Raw genomic sequence first — 17,922 nt, 5'->3', positions numbered from 1 at the left:
CCCAGTGCTCCACACACTACTCACTACGGTGCAGGAACTGCTCTCTCTCTCTCTCTCTCTCTCTCTCTCTCTCTCTCTCTTTCTCTCTCTCTCTCTCTCTCTCTCTCCCTTTCTCTATCACACACACACACACACACACACAACACACACACACACACACACACACACACACACACACACACACACACACACACACACACACACACACACACACACACACACACACACACACACACACAACACACAACACACACACACACACACACACACACACACACCACACACACACACACACACCACACACACACACACACACACACACACACACACACACACACACACACACACACACACACATGTGCACACGTGCTGGTGGAAATTAAAGCAATTCATCTGAATCCATTTGTGCGCAGTTGTGTGCAGGGACGGAAGTGGTTTTAGTCTTACCGCTCACTCGAACATGAAGTGTACTCGCAAAACCCCGTACCAGAAGAGCTGTTGGATGCTCCTTCTCTCTCTCTCTTTTCACACACACACACACACTGCAGAACTGTTCACCGTTCACCATCCAACCCAGATGTACGATCGTATCAATCAACCATCCATCCGTTTCCATCGCCGAGTGCGCTGGGTTGAACGCCACTGCAATGGAACCTTTCAGCGCCCATTTGGCATTCGTTTTCGCTCTTAAAACACTCCCGCTTGCGATGCCCAACAGCACTTCGGAGCACTTTGTGGGACGCACGACGTGCACGGTGCTTTCCCAGAATCGTTGCGGTGTCTGTAGTTTTACTCACAAGTTCTATTTCATGTGCCTCTTCGAAGGGAATACGGTCTAGGCGGTAGCATCTGCGTTTCATCGTTAGCGAGCTCTAGAATTATGGACAATCATCTTGATTTCTTCGTTTTGGGCAAACGATTATTTTAATGTTTCGTTAATCAGAAGGTCTTTTAAATCTTTTGAAACATTCTGAAAAATACCGTCAAAAAAGGGAAAAAGCAACAGCGCAAGAAGCATTTTAAACGAATCAGTATAAACAAGCGAGCAATAAAGCGTTACGTTTCCGCATGGCTGCATAACTTCAGGCGTTTTGTCAGGCAATTTTGCATACCTTAGGGCGTAAATCCCGATTTTTAACAACACAAAAAAGCGTTAGCAAAATTTGTTCACATTTTAACCACTTTTGCTACCACCGTTGTCCACTGTGCGCCCGTCGCCGAGCTCAGTGGTAAATCCATTCCGGACCGTATACGGCACGCATCCTCAGTTAGGTTACATTATTCAACAAACCATCTCTAGTGCTCCTCGCTACCAGCAGCAGATTGTGTGTGCAAATTCAATCATCATGCTCATGATCATCCCCGCTGTGCAAAGCGACGGAAGGCGTTATGGCGTTCTGAGAATTTTATCATGCCTTCCTTTTCTCTCCAACGGCAAATTTGTCGAGCAGCTCGTCGAGCTGCCCGTCCCTGGCTCCGCCTCATTCCCCTCGCCTGAGCGCGCTGCCGAAGGTTTGGATGTGTTGGTGTGTCAGACGGCCAATCGCTGTCAGCCATCGTCCGTGCTCTTTCCCTCCCTAGCGCTATCTCTTTCTCGCGTGTGGTCAATGCTCGCGAGCTGTTGTGGCGCCAAAAATGCCGTTAACAAACATTGCGGCGATGAAGTTGTACTTTCACAAATCAAACCAAAAAAGCGCAATAAGTTCAATTGCTGCAATGTAAAAATGACTAAGGAAACGCTAGCTCACGATGGAGGGTTTGCTGTGCAACGTGCAGAATCCTAATTCGCATTAACCCGTTCATCCCGGCGCTGATTTTCATCAACTTTCCTTTCCACCAGCACCTAGAACGCAGGCTGGAAAGTTCACTGGCAGGCAGTGGGGCCTGCCATCGATCTGAACGTGTTAAGCATTAAGAATAACTATGTTACACTAAGCTTTTGCTTTCGTATGTTGTAGATTACACAGATATGCTGAGCCGTCTGCGCAAGGGTATGAGCGTGCGTGTGTGTGCAAAACTGTCGCCAAATGTGTTTTCTTCTGAAATGTTATGATCCATCGGTCAAAGAAAGGAAGGTGTTCATGAAAGGCGGAAAGACGAATTGAGGCCCCTGTCAATGGTAACTGATGACAGGGAGGAGGGGGTAGTGGCACACAGCTGTTGGGAGATTGAACAGTATACTTAAATTGCCGGCGGGAAGGGGGGTGGCCATGGGACCCCTACGATAATCGGTCACAGGCCCTAAAATTGTAGTCGCCATGGGGGGAGGGGAGGTGCAAATGGTTTTCTCCAGCCACGGAGCCCTAAAGACCATCTTTCCGGGGGCCCTTGTCGCTAATAATCTGTCCACTTGTAGACATACGGCATACTACAGACTAGAGATCTTCGGCGACCGCCTAGTCCGCCTATCGTTAGGTCTGCCGCTGGTTCATGGCCGTGTTTTTTTATCGTGGATGTGCATCCTTCCCCCTGCCTGCAGCGTATGCATCGAGCAGGAGACAGTGTGGCAGTATGCAAGTTGCACGCTGGATAGGAGCGGGCCCGCGACACCGCCATCATTCCGCACATCTGCATGCCCGTCGTGGGTTCTAACCGCGTATGAACCGTCCGCCGTAGCAAGGGGAGACTATCCGGCTACGCGGTACTCAAGTCCTGAAAAGGCCGGCATGATCGCGTAGGCCGTAATTACAAGAATAATAATAAGAAAAAGAACTTTGAAGCGCCATCCTTACCGGGGAAGAGTTTGTCATGACTTTGTTGCTGCCGGGTGTCCCGCTGTGGCGCGACATATCAACGGAATGCACTCGACCAAAACAAGAACCTACCAATCCGAACCCATTCCAAGGCATTGCCGGCCAATCGGCGTCATGATAACTACTCCAAACCAACAAGCCACCAGATTCTGGACGGACAGGTGCAGCACCATACGCGCACCGTAAAAAACAAATCCAGAATCCTCGTTTGTATGGATTCAATTCAAAATGTTGTTTCCACTTGCGTCCGCTAGCTGAATTAGAAATAAATGTGCAACATATCACACGCACGTTTACTTAGATCGTGTGTCTTTTTAATACCCCCAACAGCATAGCCGATCGCAAAGATGGTGGTGCCAATGGTTGTGTTGTATCTCAGATAGCGAGATCGAAAATGCATGGACTTTGTAGCCTTAGCGGATGGAAATGTACGCATCAGAATCAAATAGTTTTGGGGTTTCCAAACGCACACAAACACGCGCGCGCAAACTCACACAGACACACAGACACACAGACACACACACACACACACACACACACACACACACACACACACACACACACACACACACACACACACACACACACACCACACACACACACACACACACACACACACACACACACATCCATGAACGCGTGCACGCCAGCACGCACACACACACACGCACGCACACATGCACGTACGCGCGAACGCGAGCACGCACCCACGAAAGCGCGCTCGCGAGCACGCACCCCCGAAGCCGCGCACGCGAGCACGCACCCGCCACAAATCCCCCCCCCTCCCGCACGAGCGAGTACGGCTACCTTATCGGAAGAAAGGCTGGTTCAGCTATCTTGTAGCGCATCCTCATCCAAAGCGCTGGGCGGGGTGGGGGATCGCGACATGATAGAGTGAACGGTCACTTTCCCCGCGCTGTGTGTGTGCGTGTGTGTGTCGAGACCCAAAACTCGAGACAGATTTCAGCACTTTACAAAAAAAAAATATTGCCACTATACACCGTGCTACATGATTAGAAGGTCGTTGAAGCATCACACATGTTCTAATAAAAAAATATTAGATTAGTGTTAGACGTTCTCCTACGCTTGTTTTAAATAGGCTTCTTCACCCTCAATTGGCACGGGCGTCGAATGGTCTCATCAGCAGCGGCACGAAATAAAATAATCCATCAATACACCGATAACACTTTAAATCCCAATCCAGCTTCTCCCACAGCGTCTCAAGGTCACACACAAATTAATAAATGCTAACACCCACCAATAACAATACATAACCGCAATGCACATATAAGTATCAACGCATACACCACAACACCCAATCAGCTGGCGGCGGAAGGCACGGGCTGAAGCTCAAGTAAGGCAAGCCATGGTGAAGGAGGGAGAGGAGAGGAAGAAGCGGACGAAAAATTGGGCGCCATTATTTTTTATAATTTTTTGACCGTTTTTTTTTTTTTTGCTCCGCCGCCGCCCGAACTGCCCGAACTGCCCGAACTGCGCGACCCAGCGCTGGAATCGCTGAAGAACAGCGCGTCAGACGAGCCAAAATCTGCGCTGGCCAGCGCAGATTTTGGTGCATTTTCTGCGCTGGAAACTGCTCGAATTTGCGCAGCGGGTCATCATCATCATCGTCACTTTACGCACACACAATCGAGCAGCAGAAATGTCTAACGGTGTGGACGCTGCATTTTGCAACACCCGGATGCATTTAGCTGCCCAAAACCGCAGCTGCATCGAGGCGGAAGCGCAACGCCCATCATTCACCGTGAATCGGTTGTAATAAATTTCAGCCTCGGTTCGTATTCGCCTGTCGGTGGGTGTGACCGTGGCATGGGTTCCCATAGTCTTATGCCGTCCATTTGCAGCTAGCGAGTGAGCGTGTGGAACGTTCGGAAAAGGTGAGCAATGGCTCGCATGCTTCAAGCACATGTAGCAGTGCAGCAGAAAACGATGCGAGTTCGACGCGCGGAATGGTTGGTTCGGCTTTAGTTTAATCAACAATCCGGACCTATACTGCGTTTGTGGCACGTTTGGCAGCAATAAGGCGTAAATAATGTAATGGCCACGTATTCCATCCTGCTATTGAGTCGAATGGCCCTTACTGTTTCCCCATTCAGATTTCAATTAAAACTCCCGACTCCAATTCTTTCCATTTGCTGTTCAGCATTGATCGTTCCGCCGCGTGCCGACAGTGCATTGGAAACAATCCAACGAAGACATTCAAACACTTCTTCTAATTGAGAAGCGCGGCTGTGCTGTGTTCTCGTGAAGCCAGCCATTATTCACTCCTCGCTTAATTAACTGCCAGCTTCTTCTTACCCAAATTTTCGGCAAGACATTCCAGCACGCACAACCAGTTTAATCAGCCAACACACAGGCATCAAATGGAAGCTTTTGCGTGGATGCCGTTAGCAAACGTGATTGCCTTTTGCTTTCGATAAATTTAACCATCCGAAACAAACAAGCAAATCCAAACAAATCGAGTCCAGTGTCGAGTTTAAATGCTTTAAAAGACACGCTGCGGCATTTGTTTTGTTGGAGGGGGGCGAGGGGGGGGGGGCAATAGGGCGGAAGTCAAGAAGCTACGAGCTATTGCGTGAATGTAAATGTGTTCTCGACACGTGTTGGAAGCGATAGAAAAATTTAGTAAAATCGGTACAGTGAGTGCTAGAAAATTTTCCACTCCTTACATTTGAAACTAAAAGAATATTAGACGTCTTACAAAATCAATCACAGAAAGGAAAAATAATTCGCAACAACAACAAAAAACTAAACATTTTTGGGAAAAATTGCCCCCTCACTTAACTCATAAATAATGCAATACCTCTTACCACTCTGTCAACCACTGTACGGAAAGCCGCTCGTACGTGCAAACTCACTGTTGGTTGCTACGGCCTACTCCGTCGTGTGGACTGTATTTCGTGGGAGCAGAACTCCCGAGCAAAAGCCTTTAAAAAGGCTGGCACCTCGAAGGAAAACTCCGCTTCACTAACTACGGAATTTCCTACCGCGGTCTTGCCACTCTTATAGAAATCGAATTTCTCTAAAAGAGCAATGCTCATCAAAAAGTTGAAGAGAGAACTTAGTAATTAATACTGGAATTCTAACTTGATTTATTGGTGATTTCTGGGGGGTTCTTATCAGGAGCCGACGTGCTCCGTTAGCGATACATACATTTTCCTGTTTAAATCCTGTTAAGTTGGCTATATTCCAACTGGATTCTTTGGGATTGAACTGGTCTAAATGGGAATTCTGTCTAATGGGAAAATACATGTAATGCGTGTTGCCTATGCATAGGCGTTGTTAATTCTTTGCCTAACTCGCGGGTGTGTTCTGCCTATCTCAAAATCCAACATTCTGCCACCTTAAAATTGAACAATTTTAATAATTTCTAATTGATAGGCAAAACACACAACCTAACTAGTGGCCTAGTGATGTTCATTTTTGTACTTGTGCGCAACGTTGCTACTCTAATCTTTCCATCTTTTCCTGGATGGACTTCCGTGACGCGTGCCAATGGCCATGTCGTTGGTGGCATATTGTCCTCTTTGATCAATACTAACGTACCTGGTTTAATCTCTTGTCCTTCGCTTATCCATTTCGAACGCGGCTGAAGCTGTTGAAGGTATTCCCTGGACCATCTTGTCCAAAAATGGCGTTTTAGCTGTTGTATGAGGCGCCAGTGAGTAAGTCTGTTTTCAGGAACGGTCGTCGTTTCGGCGTCTGGAACCTGCTGCAGATGTGACCCAACCAAAAAATGGCCTGGGGTAAGGGCTGTTGCGTCGGATGGATCCTCCGTCATCGGGGTGAGAGGACGAGAATTCAAGCAACACTCGATCTCAGCCAATAACGTCGTCATATCTTCAAAAGATAGAGTGGTGTTTCCCAGAACTCGAACCAGAAGGTGCTTCATCGAGCGCACAGCTGCCTCCCAAATCCCGCCAAAATGAGGCGCGCGTGGTGGTATAAATTTCCAGATGATCTGCCTTTCCAGCGTCCAACTCTGCATGCCTTGTTGGTGTTCAGGTGTTCGCAGAAGTCTGTACAGCTCATTCAGCTGATTGTTGGCTCCTTTGAAGTTCGTTGCATTGTCCGAATGCAACTCCTCGGGAAGTCCGCGACGAGCGACGAAACGGCGTAATGCTGATAAAAACGCCTCTGTGGTGAGATCCGACACGAGCTCAATGTGAATAGCTCGTGTTATGAAGCAAACGAATATTGCTACATAAGCCTTTGTAGCAGCGGCCCTTCGATGTGGTCCCTTGACGAATACTGGACCACAATAATCAATCCCAGTGATTGAAAAGGGTCGACGAGGTGTCACTCTGCTTGATGGTAGATCTGCCATTAGCGTCTCTGAAGATGAAGGTTTCGCTCGGAAACAGGTGATGCAGTGATGATATACACGTCGGGCTATGTTCCTGCCACCAATGATCCAATATCGTTGGCGACTGTTGCTCAGCATCAGTTGTGGCCCCGCATGGAGTCGAGTTTTGTGAAAGTGGTCCATTAATAACTCCGCCAGTGGATGGTTGTTGGGAACCAAAATCGGATGCTTGGTGTCTTCTAGTAGAGGTGCATTGGATAGACGTCCTCCAACGCGAATGATGCCGTTTGCTCCTAGCTGCGGATGCAGCCATTTCAGCTTTGATGATGAAGGTATCGGCTTGTTATGTTGAAGAGCCTTTATTTCATGCTCAAATTGGTCCTGCTGTGCCAGCCGACACAATACTTCCTCAGCCTCCCGTAGGTCTTGGGTTGTAAGTCCAATACCCGCGTACTGTCGACGCTTGAAGCGCCTGTTGAAGTATTGCACCCAATATGCCACAATCCTTCGAAGCCTGGAGAATGATGAGTATAGCGTAAAGATGCGATGTGGTGGTTTTTCTGTAACTGGACAAGCTACTGTGGTGACTCGCTGCTCTGCTGCTGCTGCTTCACATGATGATGGTAATGGTGATTCAGGCCACTGGTCCTCGGGTAGACAAATCCAGGAAGGACCCTGCCACCATAGCGGATTGTCTAGAAGGTCCTTGCTCAAGCAACCACGCGATGCTAAGTCCGCTGGATTGTCGACTCCGGGGATGTGCCGCCAAACACTTCCTTGGGTCAAGTGTTGCACTTGGGAGACGCGATTGGCGACGAATGGTTTCCAGCAATTTGGCGATGCTCGTAACCAATGAACTACAGTCATGGAATCCGTCCAGAAAGTTGCAGGAGACGAGAGCTTGACCGCTAATCTGACCCGATCATAGCAAGCTGGCCAATTGTGCAGCGCACAATTCCATTCGAGCAATGGAGTGTTTGCTATTTATCGGTGTCACCTTAGTTTTCGACGCGTACAGTTGCATCGTGATGTTCCCTTTGTCATCTCGGCTTCTGATGTAGCAGCATGCGCCATATCCCTTTTCCGATGCATCGCAGAAAAAATGGAACTGGCTTGATGTCGAATCGGGCCTGATGGCTACACGAGGAATGTGTAGATTTTGTAAATGTATCAACTGGTTGTGGAAGTTGATCCATTCTCCTTGTAGATGATGTGGCAACTCGTCATCCCATCCCCAGGGCTGTTGCTGCTCCGTTTGTAGGGTCCAGATGCGTTGGAGGAACTGCTTGGCCATGGCTTTTACGGGATCGACGATGCCCAAAGGATCATAGATCCTGGCGATGCACGATAGCACCTTTCTCTTGGTGATTGCCCCAATCACGTATGGGGTGTTGATTTTAAACTGCAACGTGTCAGATGCTGGGTCCCAAATCAAACCGAGGGTGGCGAGAAGTCCCTTCGATCCACTGGTAGCATAAAGGCTGGATGCTAATTTCTCCTGGTTCACGTTCTGAAGTACTGATGGGTCGCTGGACGCCCACTTCCGCAGCTCGAATCCTGCACTAGCGTAGAGTTGCTCAGTTTGCAGCTGCAGCATCTGCGCCGCTTCAGATGATTGCCCGCCGGAAACGAAGTCATCTACGTAGAAGTCACAGGAACGTTCTGCGGCGACTGGAAACTCTCCTCCATGGTCCGCTACGATTTGTTGCAACGAACGCACTGCCAGGAATGGAGCGGATGCTGTCCCATATGTTACCGTGTTGAGCTCGTACTCCTGAATCGGATCGTTGGGTGAACTTCGCCAAATGATGCGTTGCAGTGATCGGTCCTTTGGATGAATCCAAACCTGCCGGTACATTTTGGTGACGTCAGCGGTAAGGGCGACTGGTTGAGTTCGGAACCGCAGCAAAATAGAAGTGGCATCTTGTTGAATTGTCGGTCCGACCATTAGTGTGTCGTTCAAAGACACACCCGTTGAAGATTTGCTCGATGCGTCAAACACCACTCGACACTTCGTCGTGGTGCTGTCGGTTTTGAAGACCGGATGATGTGGTAGATAAAACGATTCATCGTTCTTTGAAGAAGCTGCCACCTTGCTCATATGGCCTAAGCGAAGGTACTCTTCCATGAAGTCCACATAGGCACGTTGGGTGTCGGGTTCTCGTTGAAGTCGACGTTCTATCGCTAGGAACCGTCGAAGTGCGATAGTCTTTGAATCGCCCAGCTTGCCAATCATTTCTGGCTTGCGTGGAAGCTGAACCATGTACCTGCCATCCTCTTCTCGTGTGGTGGTTGCAGTGTAGTGATCCTCACAGGCTCGTTCTTCGATGCTCCAGCTCGGTGTGTTGCTCAGGTCTTCGATGGCGAAAAACTGCTTCATCAGGTTGTCCAACTCGTTCGTGTGTGTTGCCACCGCACACATTACTGGAGACATGGGTTCGGTGATGGTAGCACTGCCACTGACTACCCAACCAAATTCAGTTTCCTGAATGGTTGGCATGTTGTCACCCAGGGAGAGTCGTCCGGTCCTCAGGATCTCGAAGAAGTGTGTTGCTCCCAAGATGATGTCAATGGTTCCTGGCCGATTGAAGGATGGATCAGCCAAGATGCAGGTTTCAGGTATCTTCCAATGGCTGACATCAATCGGTTGAGTTGGTATGTCTGCTGACAGCTTCGGTAGCACAAGCAACTCCAATGATGCAGTATAGCTCGAGCATCGAGAATGGATGGTGGTTTCGATGGAATGTCGCACATTCGATCTTGTACTGCCACCAATACCTGATAGCGGAAGATTGATTAGCTTCCGCGGCAATTCCAGGAACTGTGCCAATCTGCCGGTGATGAAGTTGGATTGAGCTCCGCTATCCAAGAGAGCTCTTGCTGGATGGCTAACTCCGGCACGATCGGTGATGTTGAGCACTACTGTTGACAATAGCACTGTGGATGGCACTGCTGTCGTCAATGAAGTCATCGATGCCCCGATGAATGTTGGTTGAGCTGCATCGACTGGAAGCTGATGAGATGTTGCAGCGGCGTCTGGAGGCTGAAGAGATGGTGCTGCTGGAAGCTGCTCCCCATGAAGTAGATGATGATGACGTTTCTTGCAGATACGGCACGTCCATTTCGATCGGCACTGCGAAACCGGGTGTCCAGCGCTGAGGCAATTGAAACAGCGTTTCAATGACTGTACTTTACTTTTCCTCTGCACTACGGACATCGCGATGAAGGTTGGACAGTTCTGAAGAGTATGATGCTGCTGGCACAGAACACACGATGGATTGGCAGCTGTGGTGGAGGTGAAAGCTTTGGTGCTTGTTGATTTCCGTGACGTCTCTGGCGTGCAGCTTTCGAGCACCTCACATTGACGATTGATGAAATCGAGAGTTTTGAAGAGATCCGGAAACTCTCCATGTTCCAACGAACTCTCCCATGCTTTCCTTGTGTCAGCGTCCATACATGAGCTGAGAAGATGTGTGATGATGAGGTTGCTGGTACTGTCGATAGTCTGCTTCATAAACACTAAGCCATCCACATGACTCTTGCACGTCTCCGCTAGCTTCCGCAGGTCCTTTGCAGATTCTCGGGGTGCATGCTTCAGCTGAAGCAATCCTGCGATGTGCTTGTCGACAATCAGCCGAGGATTCTCAAAACGCCTCTCCAAGACGTCCCAAGCCGCCTGGAAGTTGTTGCCATTCAGAATGGACGTGTTCAGGATGCCAGCTGCTTTCCCTTGCAGCGCTTTGTTGAGATGGTGAAGTTTTACTGCATCCGAGTCATTAGTCCGCTTCATGATGTCTAAGAACATGGCCTTGAACGTTGGCCAGTGTTCGTATAGACCATCAAAAGTCGGCATTGGGATGTTGAGATGATGCTGAATGGAGACCGATGATGATGCAACTTCAGGAGGTGTTGTAGCTGACGATGGCTTTTTGTCGATTACGACCAACCTTGCTGCCTTAGAAGCATATAGTGAGTGGAATGCTTCGTCTTTTGCCAAATCTTCGTCTACGTCATCTGGCAATTCTTCGAGGATTAAATCCATGACATGGCTCTGCACCGCTTTCAGTTCTTCCAGCATACCTCGTTGGACTTGAGATATGCTGTCGTCTTTCTGTTCGGTGTTTATGTTTGCCAGCTTGCGGAATAAGCCTTTGTGTTTGGCGCGTAGACTTTGGATGTACTTTGAAGAGTTTGGCTGCGACGCTTCACGTCTTTCTTGACCATTGGTTTGTGCCATTTCGATGCCTTCCTGCTCTTCGATGATTTGCTGGTCTTCTTCTTCTACAGGAGGTGCACGTGAGACTGACATTTGGCAAGTCTAATCTCCACGTATTGACGATGATCGCTGTTGTTTTTGATGTACTTGAAGTAGGACCAACCTGCCTGGGTGTCCGTCGAGGATGGGACCAACCCGCCTGGGTGTCCGTCAAGGATGAAATCAACCCGCCCGGTTGTCCGCTGAAGATGCAACCCTTGTTGCCGAAGAATGCAATCCGTCCGATTGCCGAGGATAGGACCAACCCGCCCGGTTGTCCGTCGAAGATGCAACCCTTGTTGCCGAAGAATGCAATCCGTCCGATTGCCGAGGATGGGACCAACCTGCCCGGTTTCCGCTGAAGGTGCAACCCTTGTTGCCGAAGAATGCAATCCGTCCGATTGCCGAGGATAGGACCAACCCGCCCGGTTGTCCGTCGAAGATGCAACCCTTGTTGCCGAAGATGCAATCCGTCCGATTGCCGAGGATGGGACCAACCCGCTCGGTTGTCCGCTGAAGATGCAACCCTTGTTGCCGAAGATGCAATCCGTCCGATTGCCGAGGATGGGACCAACCCGCCCGGTTGTCCGTCGAAGATGCAACCCTTGTTGCCGAAGAATGCAATCTGTCCGATTGCCGAGGATGGGACCAACCCGCCCGGTTGTCCGTCGAAGATGCAACCCTTGTTGCCGAAGATGCAATCCGTCCGATTGCCGAGGATGAACGATTCTGGTTGCGTAATCCGGTTCGAAGGACCAAAATGTAGGTTGCTACGGCCTACTCCGTCGTGTGGACTGTATTTCGTGGGAGCAGAACTCCCGAGCAAAAGCCTTTAAAAAGGCTGGCACCTCGAAGGAAAACTCCGCTTCACTAACTACGGAATTTCCTACCGCGGTCTTGCCACTCTTATAGAAAATCGAATTTCTCTAAAAGAGCAATGCTCATCAAAAAGTTGAAGAAAGAACTTAGTAATTAATACTGGAATTCTAACTTGATTTATTGGTGATTTCTGGGGGGTTCTTATCAGGAGCCGACGTGCTCCGTTAGCGATACATACATTTTCCTGTTTAAATCCTGTTAAGTTGGCTATATTCCAACTGGATTCTTTGGGATTGAACTGGTCTAAATGGGAATTCTGTCTAATGGGAAAATACATGTAATGCGTGTTGCCTATGCATAGGCGTTGTTAATTCTTTGCCTAACTCGCGGGTGTGTTCTGCCTATCTCAAAATCCAACACTCACTGTACGTCTTTCCTGGAACATTATCCCCCATCTCTTCCCTGCCCATCACCACGTACCGTCGCGTTCCTCCTTTAAGCGTCTAACCTCTCCCGGGAAATGTGCTGCTTCCGTAGCGCTTCCGCATTACCTGGCGAGGCAGCGGAATATGCTTTCTTTTGCGAAACATTGGTAGCTATTTGTTTTTGGCACGTCGCCGGTAATTACTGGGAAGAAACGGTCGCGTGACTCGAGGGGCGGGATATTGAAGCACGAGAAAAGCACGCTGCTGCCACGTTCGACAATATTCTGTTGAATTCACATGGGGGAATTCCATGGGCGGTCGGTTTTATCAATCTTTTAGCGCCGGCTGAGGTTGGCGTAGGCTGTGGTAGTCAATTTTGGAGGACTTTTTTTCTTTTTGTTGACCTTCCCCGTTTCAGTGTGGGTAAGTTGTTGGGGTAGGTTTTATAGGATGGTTTCACTAGCACGCGTTCACCGGAAGCATTCAAAGAAGATGAATTTGTTATAAGACTTTTTTTTTCTTCCTTCGATTTCGTTTGTACGCTCCCCCACCCCCCAAGCACGCAAAATTTTGTGGGGACCAATTCTTGGGAGGAAACGGGCACGACCGAAGCAGGACCATTAGTTCCCTAAACGACCGGGACGGTACCCATTGCACCCCGGGAGACCCAATTGAGCTAATTTTCGTATTCGTCCACCGCTCGTCGTGTCTGCCCGCTTGCCATGTTGGTCAATAAAGTTTTGCTTTTATCGCCCTCTTCCCCTCCCGGGCACCGAGCGACCCAACAGGGGGAGGAAGCCTTTGGAGGAAGCGGATAATAGCACAATGGGGCTACGAAGAAAACACGTTCCACGTTGAAGGCGTGGAGAGCAATAATGTCCCATTGGTCATCGTTTAAAGGCGCCCTCGCGGTAGGCGCGCTAAGTCGTGACCGGCATAGACTATTGCTGCGAGCAAAATATCGATCCGCTCCGACGAATAATGTCCGACAGGATTGATGGAACAATCGGACGGCCGACAGAGAGTACGCGTGGCTAGAACTCGGCTATGGCTTCAGGGATTGATGGTTATTGTCGTTTTTTTTTTTTTTTTTGTCGGCTAGCGAACCGTACGCTGAAACATCAAAACCGAAATATTGCCAGCAATGGATCTCAATATGCATGGTCAATACAATCACATCAATCGATTCTACGACCTTGCTGATGAATTGAGCTATAACCATTTGTGGCCGGTGGTGGCAAAGTTTATTATTTTAGAAGAGAAAATCAAAACATGACGGTGAATCTGGTTTTATTGCAGTCACGCGCATTGGATTTTGCCAACGGAGCAACAACTCTTTGAAGCTATTGCAATGGCAAAAACATTGCTGTAAATTGATTTCAAGCACAAGTATAATTCTTCAGCTAAAAAGGTTTTTTTTTGTCTAGCCCCAAATTGGTACAAAATATTTTATGTTTAAAGGTTTTGTATTTTACAGTGCAACGGTTCAAACAAATTGATAAAAAATACAAACAAAATAGTATGAATAAAAGGTTCTGTAGCGATCGTACCAGAAACAGCCAGACAATGAAATGAAAGCCTACATTCAGGCGCTTAAGCAATTTAGGGGCAGCCAAACATTATGCAATATGCATTACGTCGCATGCTTGTTATTGCTCTAATGTAGCTTCTTAAGTATTTCAGCACAATAAAAAGAAAATAATGGGTTCGTTGAACCTATTCCAAATTGACAAAACACACCTTTTCAAAAAATTACTCATTTTGACTCTAGCGCAAATCAATGATTTCGTTGCGAAAAAATCCATTTTCATCAATAACTGAACCAAAGCACCTTTCTACCTTCCCTTCTCTCCACCACCAGGAATGGCCACTGCAGATCAAGTACGTCCAGCTGCGGGACGCCGGGCTGTACGAGTGTCAGGTTTCGACCCATCCGCCGACGTCAATCTTCGTCAAGCTGGACGTGGTTGGTAAGTAGCACCCAGCCGTTGGTGCCATCAGCACCACCAGCATTCCATTTATCACATTCGTTCCCTTTCTCCCTTTCCTGCTTCCGCTTCTCTCGTTCCGCAGAGGCAAAGGCAGAGATTTTTGGACCGTCGGAAAAGTATCTCAAACCGGGCTCGATGCTCCGGTTAACGTGTCGCGTCGTGCAAAGCAACGAGCCACCGCTGTACATATTCTGGTATCACAACAATCGCATGATTAACTACGATGCGCACCGGGGCGTGAACGTGTCAACGGAGGCGGGTAAGTAGGTTGCGGCCACCCGCCTCACATTATCCTTTATCAACAGCGAATGCAAAAAGGTTGTGATTCTTAAACACACACACACAGACAAAACGATAAACTTACACCATAGTAACCTCTTTATGTAAATTCAAATTTGAATACAGATATGTATGCGAGGGGTGAGGTTCAATCTGTGCAGCTTTTTGCTGACTGAATATATGTATGTTCCGTTTCAACGGTGCATAAAGCAATGCCAGCACCCAACCGTACGGCAACTTCACATTCGCATGCAGTTTTCCTTCACGCTGCTCCTTAAGCTTCTATCTTTTTAACACATTCTCTCTGCTCTGGTGTCTGCTCTGCTTTTTTTTTTTGTTTTCGTCCCACAGACAATCGGTACTCGGAGCTTGTCATTTCACACACGAATACACTCAACTCGGGGAACTATTCGTGCGTTTCGAACAACGCTGTCGCTGCTTCTACGCTGGTGCATATTCTGAACGGTAAGTAAAGGTAAACCAGCACTACATGCTGGTGCTTGAATGAATACAGTAAAAAAATGTTTTTGACCAACAAATTTCAATTAACGAAGGGAATGGGACATGTCGGAGAGTTTTACTTGCGTCTGCTCCATTGAGATAGTTCGCTCAAAATGTTTCTACATGTTTCTACAAAACATTACCGTCATAGATCGCTTCATCGTCTAAAAATTATTTAACATAGCAGTCAGATTTTTACTCCTGGATAATTCAATTCCCTCTTAATAATGACGGTAAATCTTTTCATATATGAAACATTGTTCAAAACTCGAGTTTTTATCCTTCCGAGTTAGCACTTGCGAAGACATTATTGTTCCTGCAGCGCCTAAATGTATACTATGTGTGTGGTTGGCAACGAGCTATAGACAATTGCTCTATTGCATACATTCAGGAGTGGTTATGAAACATTTTCTTTGCAACCTTATGGAATTACAGCCCGTCATTCGTGTCTAGCTTGATAGTCTGATAAAAGAATTTTAAATTTGTTCCTCGAATATTCCCATTAAATCATAGCTTTTACTTTAAATTTTTCATTCCCTAACTAATATTTTGCCACGATGATATTGATTTTTTTAAACCATTGCATAATGCTATGACGTAAAACACTCATCGGGAACCTTTTGTTCCCCGGTTGCTGGTGTCAACCTTTCCCATACAATGAGTTTGTCAGTGCATTCTGATAAAATGTGTTTCCATGGGGCATTTTCTCCCTTCCCTGACAAACCTCGCCACCAGCAAAACTCTCATGGTATGCCTTTTTCTTTCTTTCTCTCTTTCCCACTGTCATATCACGCACACACACACACAAACACGGGTGCAGGTGAAAACCCGGCCGCCATGCAGCACGGTGACCATGGGAATGCGGTCCTGGTGGCGTCACACATTCATCTGCCGCTGGCAGTTGTAACATATCAGGTCATCAATTTCGTCTTAAATATGCATTGAGTTCACTGCACAAGGAGGCCAGCGATGCCAGCGACTAAAGCGCCGCTGTACGTAGAACGGCGGATGGGACGGAAGCTGCAAAACAAAAACTGCAACACACACATACACACACAGACAAACAGAAACAGGTATGCTGTAGCATAGTGGGATGCAAGCGATAGTCGGACGAAACGTTGAACCTCGAGCAGAGAAATCTGCTTCCGGTTCCTGTTCACCAGAGAAGCTCGAGCACCCGGGAGGAGAGACTAATGACAAAACAAAAAACTAGACGAATACAAATCGAGCCATGTTGAATGTACACATTAAAACAGCTGACCCGCTCACAGAACCCTGGTGGCAAAGGGGTTGCTGTTTTGTGTAAAGTAATTACGATCGACGTTTAGCTCACGGTCGAGTGAGCACAGCGCAACGGAGCGGATACTCCGTACGTCCGCTGTGTGATTAATTAAGGACAGCCCAGCATGGAACCACGCATTGTACATATAGGTAAACGAAATGGCATAAATCAAATTTAACGTAGCGTTTGATGTAACTTTGTATGGTATTTGTAAAAGCTAGTAAATAAAATTAAAAAAAAACTACATCAGAGCTAAAACTGGCAGGCGTACCCGATTGCCCGATTCGTTTCCAACATCATTCCACATCCCACGAACGAAACAGAGGTAAATTTTGTTTTGGTAGTAACGCAAACTTGAATTAAGTTTCTGCATGTTCGATTTGCGTCATTTAATTTCACTTCTAAAGCTTTTCATTTAACATTTAAAATTAGTTTACCGAGGTAAGCCAACATGGATGGAATATTTAATAGAAAACCACTCTTTCAAGTCAAGCTGAGCGGGACGGTACGCATTTAAAACACTAATTAGAGGGAGAGAACAAAAACAAAACACTCCTTTTCCATGACGATGGAGTAATGCAGATAAAGTACGAAACTCGTAACTAAACGGTAAAGGATGCGCTGGAACAGCGAGATAGGTAGGGAACGAGAACGATGAAAAAAACACAAAACCCCAACTGTAAAACCCATTTGCCCGTCTTTGATGAGCGTTGTTTGTGAAGAATAAACGTTGAAAATGATAAACAAAAACTCTGTTAGCTAAGTGTAGAGTCGGTGCTGGTTGAATAAAGCAAAAAAAAAATGAAAAAAAACCCCACAAGAAAACTAACATTCGAAAGCAAACCAACAGAACTACTGAAAGCATTCTTTCTCAAGTAAAACTACACTACACCGACACACACACACCCTTAAAAAGAACTACAACAAAACACGTCGCCAAAGTGCAGAAGGTTGGTTCACTTGACGGTAGGAAGATTGTATATAAAAAGAAAGGAAAAAGTTGAAGTAAAAAACGATGCCCAGCAAATAAGACAACACAACCGTAAAAGAGCGAGAAAAAATAACCGAGCATGTCCAAATACAAATAACAGTTAATGATGCCATGGAAAGAAAGGAAAACTCTCCACCGTGGTAATAAGGTAATACCGTGGTAATTCTCCAAACTGAAACCAACTGAACAACAAAAAAGACACATGGATTCAGTGACGAAGTAACGAAGCGGTGAGAACAAAGAACAAAAAATAACACAAGAACAACCCTAACTGTGAGCGAAGGAGGAACAAAAAAGGGACA

At 47.3% G+C, this 17,922-nt stretch overlaps 1 protein-coding gene across 4 annotated transcripts in view; it reads left to right on the top strand.

The window, feature by feature from the left end:
* Window positions 1–17,537, top strand: part of LOC121595861 (uncharacterized protein DDB_G0271670-like) — a 57,190-nt gene extending 39,653 nt beyond the window's left edge. For all 4 annotated transcript variants that reach the window (XM_041920176.1, XM_041920174.1, XM_041920173.1 and 1 more), the window contains 4 exons: window positions 14,438–14,546; window positions 14,650–14,826; window positions 15,198–15,311; window positions 16,168–17,537. In XM_041920176.1, the coding sequence (XP_041776110.1) occupies window positions 14,438–14,546; window positions 14,650–14,826; window positions 15,198–15,311; window positions 16,168–16,292 (525 nt within the window). In that variant the 3' untranslated portion in view covers window positions 16,293–17,537. The remainder of the gene's footprint in view (window positions 1–14,437; window positions 14,547–14,649; window positions 14,827–15,197; window positions 15,312–16,167) is intronic.
* The last annotated feature ends 385 nt before the right edge of the window (window positions 17,538–17,922 follow it).

This window comes from Anopheles merus, chromosome 3R, assembly GCF_017562075.2.
Source record: "Anopheles merus strain MAF chromosome 3R, AmerM5.1, whole genome shotgun sequence".
Taxonomy (NCBI): domain Eukaryota; kingdom Metazoa; phylum Arthropoda; class Insecta; order Diptera; family Culicidae; genus Anopheles; species Anopheles merus.
The sequence above is the reverse complement of the archived record's forward strand: the minus strand, read 5'-3'. Positions and strand labels throughout refer to the sequence as shown.